Genomic DNA, 13,156 nt, shown 5'->3' on the forward strand with positions numbered 1-13,156 from the left:
TCACCTGCTCGCAGAGGGAGCGCAGGCCCATGTCATCGAGACGGTCCAGCTCGAAGGTCTCACCCAGCATGGGGTTGAAGGGCTTGGCGATGCGGTGCACGGTGGTGGAGTAGGAGGACACGGAGAAGGCCGCCACCAGGCACATCTGCTCCACGGAGCTGGTGCAGTGCACGGCCTTGTCCAGCAGGTGGTGGTACTCCAGGTCCTCCGTCAGCCGCTGGAGCATGGACAGGGGCTCGTTAAAGTTGACCTGCGGGCGGGGTGTCAGGTCGGGGGTCTGCACAGACCGTCCACTGCTCCCAGCACAGACCTGCGGTTGTCGGCACAGCAGCCTTGCTTTTCTCAGATGTTCAGGGACATCACTGCTCAGACCACCTTCACAGAGAGGCTCATCTGAGGACCTGTCTAAAGCCACAGCCCCACTCACTGGCCTGCCTCCCCGCCCCTCCTGCCTGTTTTCTCCATAGCCCTCACCACGTTCTGACCTGCTGCATCTGGCAGAATTCTGTTACATTTACTGTCAGTCTCCCCTCCTAGGATGTAAATGCCAGGGCAGTGAATCATAGAAATCAGTGAATGAGTGAGTGAATGAATGAATAGGTGAATGAATGGATGAAGTGGGTCTGCCTTGTATTCTGAGCTATTATGCAAGTCTTCTGTCCTGGGTCACAGAGTGAAACCAAGTCTGGCCTGGAGCAGCCCCAGCTCCCGCTCCATGGAGATGCCACTGTGATCTAGCAGCACGAGAGCGCCAGCCCTGCCCTTTGCCTGCTGGTGACCTCGCTTGGGTGGGGACCAGGGGCAGCCCAGCATGGAGGAGGAGGGTCCACCCGGCCCCATACACAGCCCAATGTTACCACTCCCCATCTGCCAGGGTGGGAGGCACTTTGAGGGCCCCCTGTCTGATCAATGCAGAGCCCCTTCCTGGCTCCTTACCTCCAAGCGTGAGACCTCTGCCCTGGGGGAATTTCAGCAGTGCGGATGGAACACGATTCAATAACACGTTATATGCTCCTCAAGTGTCATTAAGAAAATGACACCCAGGGCTGCGTATACTTCCAAAGGCCATTACTTCCCATCCATGCACAAGAAAACAGCCCCCAGGGCCCCCCTGGCCGCTCTGCCCGGCCCCTACCGGCATGGGGATCTTGGAGAGCTCCCGGCCGATGCAGTTCTTCATGATGCTCCAAAGATTAAGACTGTAGTTGGGCTTGTCGGGGATGCGGACACGCCTCTTGACTTTGGGGGGGCCCTGGCGCACAAGTGAGGTGCTGTCTAGCACCTACCAGAGAAGCAGAGTGCGCCCGTCAGCAGAGGCCTGGTCGCCTCGGCCCCCAGGCCTCGCCCTCGCTTCTGGCCCAGGGCGGTCTGAGGACCAGGCCCGCGCTGGGACGTTGCTGGCGGGAGGGGAAGGCTCTGCCTGAGCTCAGATGAAGGCACCAGGCACAGGGCCCACCCCTGGGGGCCCCGAGTTCAAAGTGCTGGCCTCCCCACTTCACCCCCCCTTCGGGGTCCCACCTCACTCACATTGTCTGAGGTCCATTCCACGGAGCCTGTAGTCCCACCCTCGGCTTTTCTGCAGGAAACACAAAAGGGAAGGCAAGTTATTTACAAATTCTGAGGCCTCCTGGGGACCCAGCCCCCTTCTATCCAGTCCCCTCAGTGAGGTCCGAGGGGCAGCTTGCATCTCCAAGGGGAGCGTCTCCAGTTCAGGACTCAGGTGGGGCTGAGGGACCTGGGGCAGCAGTTTGGAGGGGTTCCCACCCACTGGTGCCCTGTGGCAGCAGCCGCCCAGCCAAGTTCTCACCAGGGGTCCCTGCACACAGGCCCCTCCTGGGGACTGGCTGACCAAGACCCAGAGAAGCCAAGGGATGGGCACCTCTGGGAGAGCCCCCGGGAGCCCCGTGGGTCCCCTCTGGCATGGACAAACCCCATTGTGTCCTCACTGTGCTGGTCTGATTACCGCATTCGACTTGGGTTCAGGAAGGGAAGGAAGTGGGTCGGATGGATCTCTGTGCCCAGGAATACTTGTGGTGAGATGGTGGCCAGAGCAGCAGGGGGCATTCTGGCTGAGGGGCCCAGGCTCTGAGGGAGCTCCCAGGAGGGGTGACCTGGGCCAGCCTGGTCAGGGGACAGGCACTAGGCAGTTAGGGCCTTGGATGGGAAGAACCCACCCAGGTCCCTGGGGAGAGGGGGAAGGCACTGCAGACAAGGGGGCACCTGGCAGAGTATCTGCCCACTGCCCAGTGCAGCTGCAGCATGAGTTGGGGGGCTGCGTGAGCACTGGGGGCTGTGCCAGGAGCCAGGGGAGCCAATGAAGAGTACTGAGCACAGGGTCACCTGCTTGCTGGTTGGGTGGGAGCAGAGGGGCCTGGGCTGTTGCTGAGGTATGGAAGGAGGCCAGGGCGGGGCATGCGGGAGGCAAGCCCAGGCCCTGGGGGCTCCAGGTATAGGGGAGTGGACAGGGAGCCAGAGGGAACCTGAGCAGGACCCCCCTGGCCTCAGAGCCCAAAGGGTGCCACTACCAGGTGATAATGGAATTTCAGAACAGCTAAGCTGTGCTAATTTTGAGAGCAATATAAGCGATTTTTAAATATTATTGGGAAATGCAGCATTCACAGCAGCACTATTTACAATAGCCAAGACATGGAAGCAACCTAAGTGTCCACTGACAGAGGAATGGATAAAGAAGATGTGGTACATATATACAATGGAATATTACTCAGCCATGAAAAAGAATGAAATATTGCCATTTGCAGCAACGTGGATGGACCTAGAGATTATCATACTAAGTGAAGTAAGTCAGAGAAAGACAAGTATCATATGATATCACTTATATGTGGAATCTAAAATATGACACAAATGAACTTGTTTATGAAACAGACTCACAGACACAAAAGACAAACTTATGGTTATGAAAGGGGGAAGAGGGATAAATTAGCAGTTTTGGATTAGCAGATATAAACTACTATATATAAAACAGATAACAAGGTCCTACTGTATCGCACAGGGAACTATATTCAATATCCTGTAGTAAACCATAATGGAAAAGAATATATGTATTGGGTTGGCCAAAAAGATGTTACAGAAAAACCTGAATGAACTTTTTGGCCATGTGTGTGTGTGTGTGTGTGTGTGTGTGTGTGTGTATATATATATATATATATATATATATATATGTATGTAAAACTGAATCACTTTGCTGTACACCAGAAACTAACGCAACATTGTAAGTCAACTATACTTCAATTAAAAAATTTTTAAAAATATTATTGGGGGACTTCCCTGGTGGCACAGTGGTTAAGAATCCGCCTGCGAGTGCAGGGGACACGGGTTCGATCCCTAGTCCAGGAAGATCCCACATGCCGCGGAGCAGCTAAGCCCATGCACCACAACTACTGAAGCCCGCATGCCTAGAGCCCGTGCTCCGCAACGAGAAGCCACCGCTATGAGAAGCCTGTGCTCCGCAACAAAGAGTAGCCCCAGGCTTCCCTGGTGGCGCAGTGGTTGAGAGTCCGCCTGCCGATGCAGGGGACACGGGTTCGTGCCCCGGTCCGGGAAGATCCCACATGCCGCGGAGCGGCTAGGCCCGTGAGCCATGGCCGCTGAGCCTGCACGTCTGGAGCCTGTGCACCGCAACAGGAGACGCCACAACAGTGAGAGGCCCGCGTACCAGGAAAAAAAAAAAAGAGTAGCCCCCGCTTGACGCAATGCAACCAAAAATGATGATGATAATAAATAAATTAAATAAATATATGTATAAAAAATATGATTGGGAAATGGAAATATACCACTGATAGGACCAGAAACTCCCTGAGGGGTAAGAGGAATCCAAACCATGCCTTTTCCCTGGAAGAAACCAGCACAGGGAAGTGGTGAAACACGCTGGTCCACAGAGGCAAAAAAGGAGCAGGCACAGGTTTTCACCGGCCTCCTCCCGGCCGGGCTGGGCTTCAGGGGGGGTCAGGGAAGGCAGCATGGGGTGGGCAGGCCACAGCATACATGTAGGAGTGAGGCCGCTGAGAAGTATGCAGTTCCTGAGGGCGAGCAGGGGAGCACATGGTCCTGACACACCTTGTTATGAGGGTGTCAGTGGGCAGCACAGGCTGCAGTCAGTTCTTTCCCCTGTGGGGCTCATCGGCCACTTTTATGTCCCCAAACACTGCCATATACACCAACCCTTCTAGGGTCAGGACCTAAGGCAACCCGACAAGAATGAGCAACCCTGGTGAGGACTGAGCCCCGAACCATATTAAAATCTGTGCTCAAGCCCCGCATGCTCCCCTGACCACAGCCCTGCCGCCCACCCCATCTCACGTGCTTCCCTCCGCACGTGTCCTGCCAGCTCGGTCCACAAGCACAGGCGCTTCCCGAGGGTCCCAGGGAGTGTGGCAATGTGGCTTTCAGTGCTAGTAACTGTCTCATTTACTATTAATGTGTATTTAGAAAGATCCTGAAAGAGCAAGCTTTTATGAAAAATGAAACAAAGGCTTTGAAATAGAAAATAAAAGAGGCTTTCTGTGTCTCCAGTCTGCTCTGGAATGCTGACACAGTGGTGGAGTGGCTGGGAACTTGTGCGGCTCTGGGGCAGGAACTGGATACAGCCAATGACCTGTTGTCCATTTAAAATGAAATCCCAATACAAACTCTATTTGGGTATTTTTGATTTAAGGAAGAACAGAACCAATCTAAGCAAAAATACCGTCTGGAGCAAGACTTAAAGAAAACCCCAAGAGCGAAGAACAGGTGGAGCACGAGAACAGGCCGGCACGGCTGACCCGGGAGAGGTTCCTTCCAGGTGGCCGCCCAGCCCCGAGCCCACCTGTCCTCCTTGGGCTCAGTGATCACTGTGATGAAGGATGTGGAGTCTTCCATGGCGTCGAAGTACTCGGTATCTTCATCTTCCTCACTGTCCTCGCCTTTGGTGGTTAAGAGGCTTCCTAGAGACACACAGAGCCACTGCCTCAGTTTGTGACTTCAACAGTCGCGCCTGCCCAGGGAGGTCTAGAGCCCACGGCCCCTCCCCACCTCTGTCACCCGGCTGTGGTGCCCGCGCTCCCTTTCCTGGAACGTACTTTCACCCTCTTGCTCAGAGCCTCCCTCCTTCCGGAAGCTTTCCCTGATCTCTAAACATGCTGGTCAGTCTCTCTGTGGCCCAGGTTCCCTTTCTGATGGACCCCCTTCCCAGGGCACCCGTGACCCTGAGCCCCAGGTTAGGTGGGCAGCCACCTGGCACCCGGGCAGCCCTGCCACAGAGGGGACAGTTGGACTCACTGAGCTCTTCTCTGGAGATTGGGAGACTAGACACGGGGAGACTGTGCCCACTGTGAGGGCGTGGGGGATACAGAGGCACACAGGCACCAGAGCGTGCCAAGCGGGCCCAGACATAGGTGCGTTGAGGGGTATGTAAGCTGGGGGGGCTGTGTAAGCTGAGCCAGCTGGCAAAGGGGACACTGACGGTGGACTGGATGGATGGACTGACGCCCACTCACCCTCGCTGAAGCTCTTGGTGGGGTTGGTGGCCCGGCCGGGGGCACTGCGGAAAGCGCGCTCGAGGCTGTTGTGCTGCTTGGCCAGCTGCTCGATAGTCTCCTCCAGATGGACGCGCTGCTCCTGCTCATACTGCAGAGCCCGCTGCCATTTCCGGCTGTGCGTCTCCGCTAGTTCCAGGAAGTCCCTGCAGGCCTGCGAGGGGGCGTGGCCTGTGAGCCAGGCAGGGCAGAGAGGAATGCCCGGGGGTGCCGTGGCCCCTCCCCCTCCCATCGCAGGTGGGTCAGAAACATCTTTGCTGCCCCCTGTGGCTTCCGTGGGGTCATGGGGACCCTGGCTTTCTCAGAACCAGCCTGGCATCTGCCCTGGTCGGTGCCTCACAGTCAAGATGCCATTCGAGAGCACTAAACCCGGTGTTGCTGGTCATGCTGCCTCGCCAGTTATCAGCTGGGGTGCTGCGTGTTCCTGGTGGCAGGGGCCCCAGCTCTCAGCTGCTGCATCCTCACTGTGGTCTGGGCCTAGGTTTGTCATAACCCCTGTCCCCACTGGAACCAACACAGCAGCTCAGGCCAGACCCTGGCTTTGGCACAGAAGGAAGGAAAGCCACCTTTCTGCTACACCGCCTGGCTCAGAGCTAAAGGGTCTTGTCGAACTTTCTACCAAGTTACCTCAAAGTCTGTATCACATAAACTCTGCTTTTAAGGTTCCCCCTTCAAACTTGTGGCCTACTATGACATCCAGATTCTTTTCAGCTTCCCGGGTCCATAAGTGGTTCTAGCACACTCTTAGGAAACGGGATGGTTGTTTTGCCCCTGTCATCACAGTAGAGAAGAGGGTCTGGGCTTCAGCTGTCCCTGGAGGGCAGCAAGGTCCCAGCCGGGCACCACTGGACTTGCCCTTCCTGGACTCCTCTAACGTGGTCGGAAGGGACATGGTTCCCGGCCCAACCTGCATCAGTGATCTCAGGCTGCCACTCCCCACCATCCCCTTACCACCGGCCACTGGGCTCCACGCACATCACATGAGGTCTGATGCTGAGGGTTAGACACTTGATTCCTGGAGGGAGAGAGGCACGGTGCCTCTTCTCTGTGACAGGGACCGCACAGCACTACCTGAAGGGCTGTCAGGAGGAGCCAGGGAGGTGACGCAGAGCTCAGGGCCAAGGGGCACTCAATGGACACCCCCTTCATCACGGCTGGCGCCCGAGCACATGCCTTCACCCTGCCTGGGCTCGGCTGGCTCTCCAGCCCCATAAGGAGCCAAGCCCCAGTGGCGGCCTGGCTGGTGGAAAGGGCCCCAGCGTGGGGCTCCAGAAGGCTGGCCACTCATCTGGCCCCGCACGTCACTCCTTAACAAGCCCTCCCCGGGCACCTTCCCTCTGTCATCCCATCTCATCTCACCCCCAGTACCATGCAGAGTGGGCAGGGCAGGGGCTCGCCACCCCACCTTTCTGAAGATGTGGAAACGGAGACCCAAGGCAACCAGCAAAGTGTAGTGGAAAAGGTCGCATGATCAGGACTGGGAAGGCCCAGTTCCCACATGGGTCACTCAGCCCCACTGAGCCCATGTCCTGTCCATAAGCCACAATGGTAAAGCCCCACAGACCCTGCATTTGCAGCCCCCCCGCCCCATCTCAGCTCACTCAGCAAAATCCTTGAGGTGGGAGGAGAGGGATTGTCCCTATTTGACAGATGAGGAAACTGAGGCTTAGTTCCCAGCAGCTCCCCAGCAAGGCTCTGGGGAGGGAGCACTTCAAGGGCCTCCCGCCCTCCCTTGCAGGTCTGGTCCCTGCCCAGCCACATGCCACTGTAACCCGCTTCTCCAGAAGGGGCAGGGATTTGTGCTGACAGGTGTCCTGGCACAGGTTAGGGGGAGGGAGAGACTTTAGTGGGGAAGGAAAGAAATCTCCTTATGCACTTAGCAGGCTCTGGAGGTGAGAGACGCTGCATCCAGGGCTGTTGCAGGTCTGGGGCTATTCTGGATCTATAAGGCTTGCCCACTGGTGCAGAGCTGCAGTCAGTGACTACCATGCAATTTGGGGACCCCCAAGGTGGGCTCCTGAGTGGCCTGTGTCCACTTCATCCTTGCTTCCCTTGACCCTAAGCTCGGCCCCAGTGCCTAGTCAGGTTAGTCTGGGCTCCAGCCACCCATTTGCTGACCAAGGAAGGAGTCCTAACTGCAGGGGCGCCGTCACTCTGCCGCTGCCCCAGCAGCTCTCAGACCACCGAGCCAGGTGCGCGGTGCTGTCAGAAACACATCCCAGAGGACTGGCTCTGGCGGGTGTGTGGGGGGGTGCCCTTGTCTACCTGGGCAGCGCCGGGTCCACCGCTTCAGGGAAGCCCCTTGCTGGATCCTCCTGTCCCCCTGAGACTGAGGCCCAGGGAGGAGGGGCTGCCCAGGTCAACAATGGGCAAACAGGACAGGACCCCAGGCCACATGAGGCACGGTCCCCTTGCCTGGCTGTCTTGGGGAGAAGGTGCGGGGGCCCGGGCTGTGTCATGCATGGAGCCTTGTTACAGGTGAGACACACGATGGGTGCTTCACGTTTTCTGGTTCTTAGGGTCTGTGGGTGCCCTGCCTGGTGGCAGGTTGCCTGCCCCATCAGACTAGCTTGGCAGCTGCACAAGAGCCTCTGGACTCTGCCCTCGCCTTTCCTTAGCGCTGCTCCGTCGTACCTGCCGCTGTCACTCCCCACCAACCCTCTACAGCTCCTGCAGTCATCTCGCTGAGTTTTAACACAGATGGACACTTTCCTTTCATATAATTCACAGTATTTAAAACAAGGCTTATTGGGTTTCCTTGTTGGCACAGTGGTTAAGAATCTGCCTGTCAGTGCAGGGGACACAGGTTCAATCCCTGGTCTGGGAAGATCTCACATTCTGTGGAAAAACTAAACCCATACGCCACAACTACTGAGCCTGCGCTCTACAGCCCGTGAGTCGCAACTACTGAAGCCCGCGTGCTTAGAGCCCCATGCTCTGCAACAAGAAAAGCCACCGCAATGAGAAGCCCGCGCACTGCAATGAAGAGTAGCCCCCGCTCGCCGCAACTAGAGAAAGCCCACACTCAGCAACAAAGACCAATGCAGCCAAAAATAAATACATTAATTTATATAAAAATAAATAAAACAAGGCTTATAAAAGAGCCACAAATAACAGTATAAAATAGCCAAATGTCATGGTAAATAATTCTACAAACTCATGTCAGAGAGCTCTACATGGCCTCTGACCTTCCTAGCAGCAAAAGCAAAGAAGGAAAGATAACAAGTTTATAGTTCCCTGTATAGCACAGGGAACTATACTCAGTCTCTTGTAATAACCTATAAGGAAAAAGAATCTGAAGAATAAATAACTGAATCACTTTGCTGTACACCTGAAACTAACACAACATTGTAAATCAACGTCAATAAAAAATAAAATTAAATTTTAAAAAGCAAAGAGGGAAAGATGATTGTGCTGCAAAGATGAATTAGGCTCCCTTCCTCCTGCCCTTGATATTCGTGACGCTCTCAACACTATAGGAATGATATGGAAGGGAAAACAGTGTTGGTTTCATTTTCTGAGACAGCTGACAAGCCTCTCACAGACCTGGTCCCAGACCCTCTCCACACTCAGCTCCTGGGGCCCCATCCTGCCCCACGCTCTCCCTCCTGTGTGACCACGTGCCTTCCTCCCCTTCTCTGGCCCCACCTCCCTCAGACCCCCCATCCCCTGTGGGTCAGGGCTGTCGGTGCCGGTGCCAGGAGGGGAGGCGCACTCTCACAAGCACTGAGGTGGCTGCTTTAACAGCGTGACCGAGGAAGACATGGAGGCTCAGGGAGACCAAGGGACTTGATCAAGGCCACAGGCCATGCGTGTAGGGCCAGGGTCCAAGTCTCCCAGGGCGTGGAACCAGCACTGTCACTGTTTATTTTGTCAAGCTGGATCCTTACCCCCATCCGGATGCCCCTTGAGGCGATGTGGGGTCCCAGGGCCTTCCCGGAGTGGGGCTGGGCTCCTGGAGATGCTCGCTAACAAGGATGTTGGGGAATAACCCTGTTCAAGCAACAGGACCCAGCCATGCCTGGTCCCTGCAGCAGAAGCTGTTGCCCACACAGCCAGGGCTGCCGGCCGATAACCTGGGTGCCCTCCACCTTGCTGTCCCTGCAGGACAGGCTGATATGGAGCAGCAGAAGGGCAGGAAGTCAAATCCCCAGGACAGCGGGGGCCTCATTGGGGCCACATGCAGCTGGGCTGGGCGATGAAGATTAGAGCGTGTCAGAGTTGCCTGAAGAGGGGGGCACGGCGGAGGCTGCTGTACCCCAATATCGAGGGGTTCATATGGCTGGACCAGGGCCTTTTCCACTGACTCCGGGGTGTGGGGGTCATCTGCAGCTGATGAGCTGCTCTGGTCACCCTGCAGGTTGTGGAGAGCCCGCCTGCCCCCTCTGCCCTGAGGTGCCTACCTGGTGTCCATCCCCAACTGCGCCGGTTTCCTCTGATGCTGCTGACCTTCTCCAGGCCCCATCCCAGCCAGCCGCGAACAGAGGCAGGTGCCGGTCTGGCCCCGCCGCCCTGGAATGCTGAGCTGGGCTGTGCGCCGTGTGCTCACTAAGCTGGATTAGGCCTGGGGCCTGGCGATGGGCGGGTGGCTGGGGGTGGCTCCCAGGGGCCCAGGAAGGGCCTGGCTGACCCTGGCCCTGAACACGGTCACACTTCCCCTGAGGCCCCGCCACAACTCTCAGAGCTCACGTGCCGCCCTGACCAGGAGCAGAGCCACAGGCCACCCCAAAGCCCCCGACTCAGACACACTGGGCCAGCATCCAGGCCCCTCACGGCATCACCTCACTGCCTACTCTGGGGCAGGGCCATAACCTCCTGGACCTCAGTATTCTCGTGAACAGAGGGCTGAACCCCAGGACTCCTGCAGAGTCCCCGATTCTGTGACCCACTGGGTGATCGTCCTCTGGACGGGAACTGGGTTCCAGTCTCCCAGGCCTGCCCCTTCCTCCCACCCCCATGGCTGTGGAGAGTGTCCCTGAGATGAAGAGGTGCAGGGTCCTGTGGGCAATGCGATTCTACCTCTGTGGGGAAGGCAGGGGGCCTGTTGACACGCCCAAAGCAGAGTGAGAACCAAAAGCCCAGAAAGGAGATGGCGGTACCTCCCCCATGCCCCTGCACGGAGGCACCCACCGGGGACTCTCCCTTCCCAGAAGCCGGGCCCGTGAAGGGGGCTATGAGGGCTGTCTGCCCGGGGAAGCGTGTCAGGGCCCAATGGGAGTGGCTACCGGTCACCCCGACAGGTGTCGCACAGGACAGATGCAGAGTGTCTGAGCCGGAAACCTTGCCCAGCTGTGCCCGGGAGGAAGGAGGACGAACGCTAATCGCTTTTGCTGTTCCTAATCCTAATCCCGACCACAACCTCGCTGCTCCTCAAATGCGGGCGGGCGAGCAGGGCATGTGGGCAGTGGCCTGGGTCTCCTGCCCACCCTGTGTATGGCCTGAGGAGCCTCTCAAGCTCTAGGAGAGTCTGCAGAGCCGGGACCCCGCTCGGGCCCAGCCTTCAGTGGCCACGTGGAAACCATCAGTCTCCTGCACGGTCACTGCCGTCCTAGCCGGGCCATGAGGAGGGTGCCGGAGAGTCGCTGGATGTCGGGTGGGCAGCCCTCGGAGCCACAGAGGAGGTGGGAACAAGGGCCAAATGCCTGGTGGTTCCAGGCTGGGCGGGTGCCCTGGGCTGACAGGGCCAGCTCGGTGACTGTCCCCAGCTGTCTGCACACAGCAGGTTCTGATAACCCTGCTTGCAGGGAGGAAGAGAGAAAGGGCCACGTTTCCACCTGCAGCCAGCCAGGGCCTGCCCTGGGGCTGACAGCCACGTGACTGGCCTGCCGTGGCTCTCAGGCGCAGGGCTGCCAGGTCAGTGGTTGGCCAGGGCCGAGGCTGCCCCACCATCTACCCCACCACATCGATCCTCACATGGCCAGGTCACTAGGACCCACCTCTCAATGGTCTGTAGTAATAATAAAGGTGGCGAACAGGAGAAAAACGTGCAGAATCACGGGTTCCCTGAGCCCCTCTGCATGGCCAGCAGCTCACACTAGGGACACATCAGGGTCAACACAGTCTCTCCTTCCCCTCCCACTGAGGAGCAACAGGCTGGCCTCAGCACATTACCTCCCGACGGTGGGAAAGGGCTGAGATTCAGGCTGGGACTGTCTGGCTTGGAGGCAGCCATGCTGCATGAAACACAGCCATCTCATGCTCCAAGACCAAGAGCGGGTCCCCAGGAGCTGCGATGGGGGTGCCAGGCTCTCCCGGGGGTCCATCTGGCTCAGTCTCAGCCACGCCGCCATGCTCCGCATCCACCACCCTCCCGGCCCCTGGAGGCTGGGCAGCTCCCAGGGCCGGGCCCCCTTCTCACGTGGCCCTCGGCTCCGGTTGCCCCGCATACAGGGGCCGGCCCCTCTCGGACACGGAGGGGATGGTCACGGCTTCTTCTTCATGTGACTCACTCACAGCACTGGGGAGTCAGCTTCTCACTTCAGTTCAAACTTTAAAATAGCCCTTTCCACATTCAAAATAGTTTACCCCTCGTGCACAGGAACCAGCACCATCTGGCTGCCAGTTTGCCAACCGATTTTAGACTGTCCTGGAATCTATTTTTACTCATCTCCCCAAGCCTGAAGTGAGCAAGCTGTCAGGGGCAGAACAGAGGTCAGCTGGACAGGAACCTGCCCACGGGCCCCGGAAGGACGAGGAGGGCGGCTCTGGGGCCTCTCACCACCACTCTGCTTGGGTGGGTGCGAGGAGCCCCTCATGATCTCCAAACAGGGCTCAGTGAAGCCTCAGAGCATTTCCAGCGGTAAACAGCCCCTTCTGATCTGGTCCGTTTCTATGATGCCACAAATCCAAGGTCCTGGCCAAGTGCCCTGAGTTGCTGCCTCTGCGTCTATGTACCCCCCGCCTCCCCCACATATCCTCATCTGCGTCCCTGTTCCCACTCCCGCCGGCCGCCTCCCCCAGCCCCCAGTGCCTCTGCTCCCCCCTCATCATGCTCTCACAGCTCCTCCAACTGGAGCTGAAGCCCCCTCCCTCCAGGCCCAGCTGTCCTGGGCATGCGTCCTCCGCCACTTCCCCATGCCCCTGCCGTCAGGATCTGTGCCCCATCCCACCCGGCCAGCTCTACTGCGGGCACCAGGGTGTGTCCCTCGTGGGCCACTACCTTCCTTGGTAAAAGCATGCCAGGTCCGTCCCACTGGGCCCTTGGAGGGGGGCCTGGTGGGCACCACCCTCTGTTGGCCAGCACACACCCCCTGGCTTTCTGCACCTCGACTGTCTTTGGTCTTTTGTGGGGCTCGCCTACCATCCAGCTCTGCTTGCCCACTGGCTGCCCAAAACCTGTTCCTGAGGCCAAGGGCCCCCCAACTCTGAGGGGCCTCTCACAACTCAGGTGTAGGGGCCATGTCAGGAGGGGGCCTGCAGAAGCCGAAGCGGGGAGCAAGCCCCGAGGCTGCCAGCCGACGGAGGGGCTCAGCGCCTTCTCGCTGGTACTGTGGCTGCCTCCGGGCCTGCCTGAGAGTCACAGAAGCGGCTCTCTCCCTGCCAGCCTCCACTGCCTGGCAGGTGGACAGACCCTGTTTCCCCCACAGGGAGGGGAGCGTGCACCCTACCAGCCCAGGGCAGGCTCG

General features: G+C 58.0%; 1 protein-coding gene across 1 annotated transcript in view; it reads right to left on the reverse strand.

Annotated features, from left to right (window-relative positions):
• Nucleotides 1-13,156, reverse strand: part of OSBP2 (oxysterol binding protein 2) — a gene marked incomplete at both ends in the record, with an annotated part of 138,761 nt that overhangs the window by 12,279 nt on the left and 113,326 nt on the right. The window contains 5 exons of the mRNA XM_082853744.1: nt 5-250; nt 1,136-1,282; nt 1,528-1,576; nt 4,823-4,940; nt 5,493-5,685. Of these exons, the coding sequence (XP_082709870.1) occupies nt 5-250; nt 1,136-1,282; nt 1,528-1,576; nt 4,823-4,940; nt 5,493-5,685 (753 nt within the window). The remainder of the gene's footprint in view (nt 1-4; nt 251-1,135; nt 1,283-1,527; nt 1,577-4,822; nt 4,941-5,492; nt 5,686-13,156) is intronic.

Source organism: Leucopleurus acutus, assembly GCF_964270905.1.
Source record: "Leucopleurus acutus genome assembly, chromosome: 13".
NCBI lineage: Eukaryota > Metazoa > Chordata > Mammalia > Artiodactyla > Delphinidae > Leucopleurus > Leucopleurus acutus.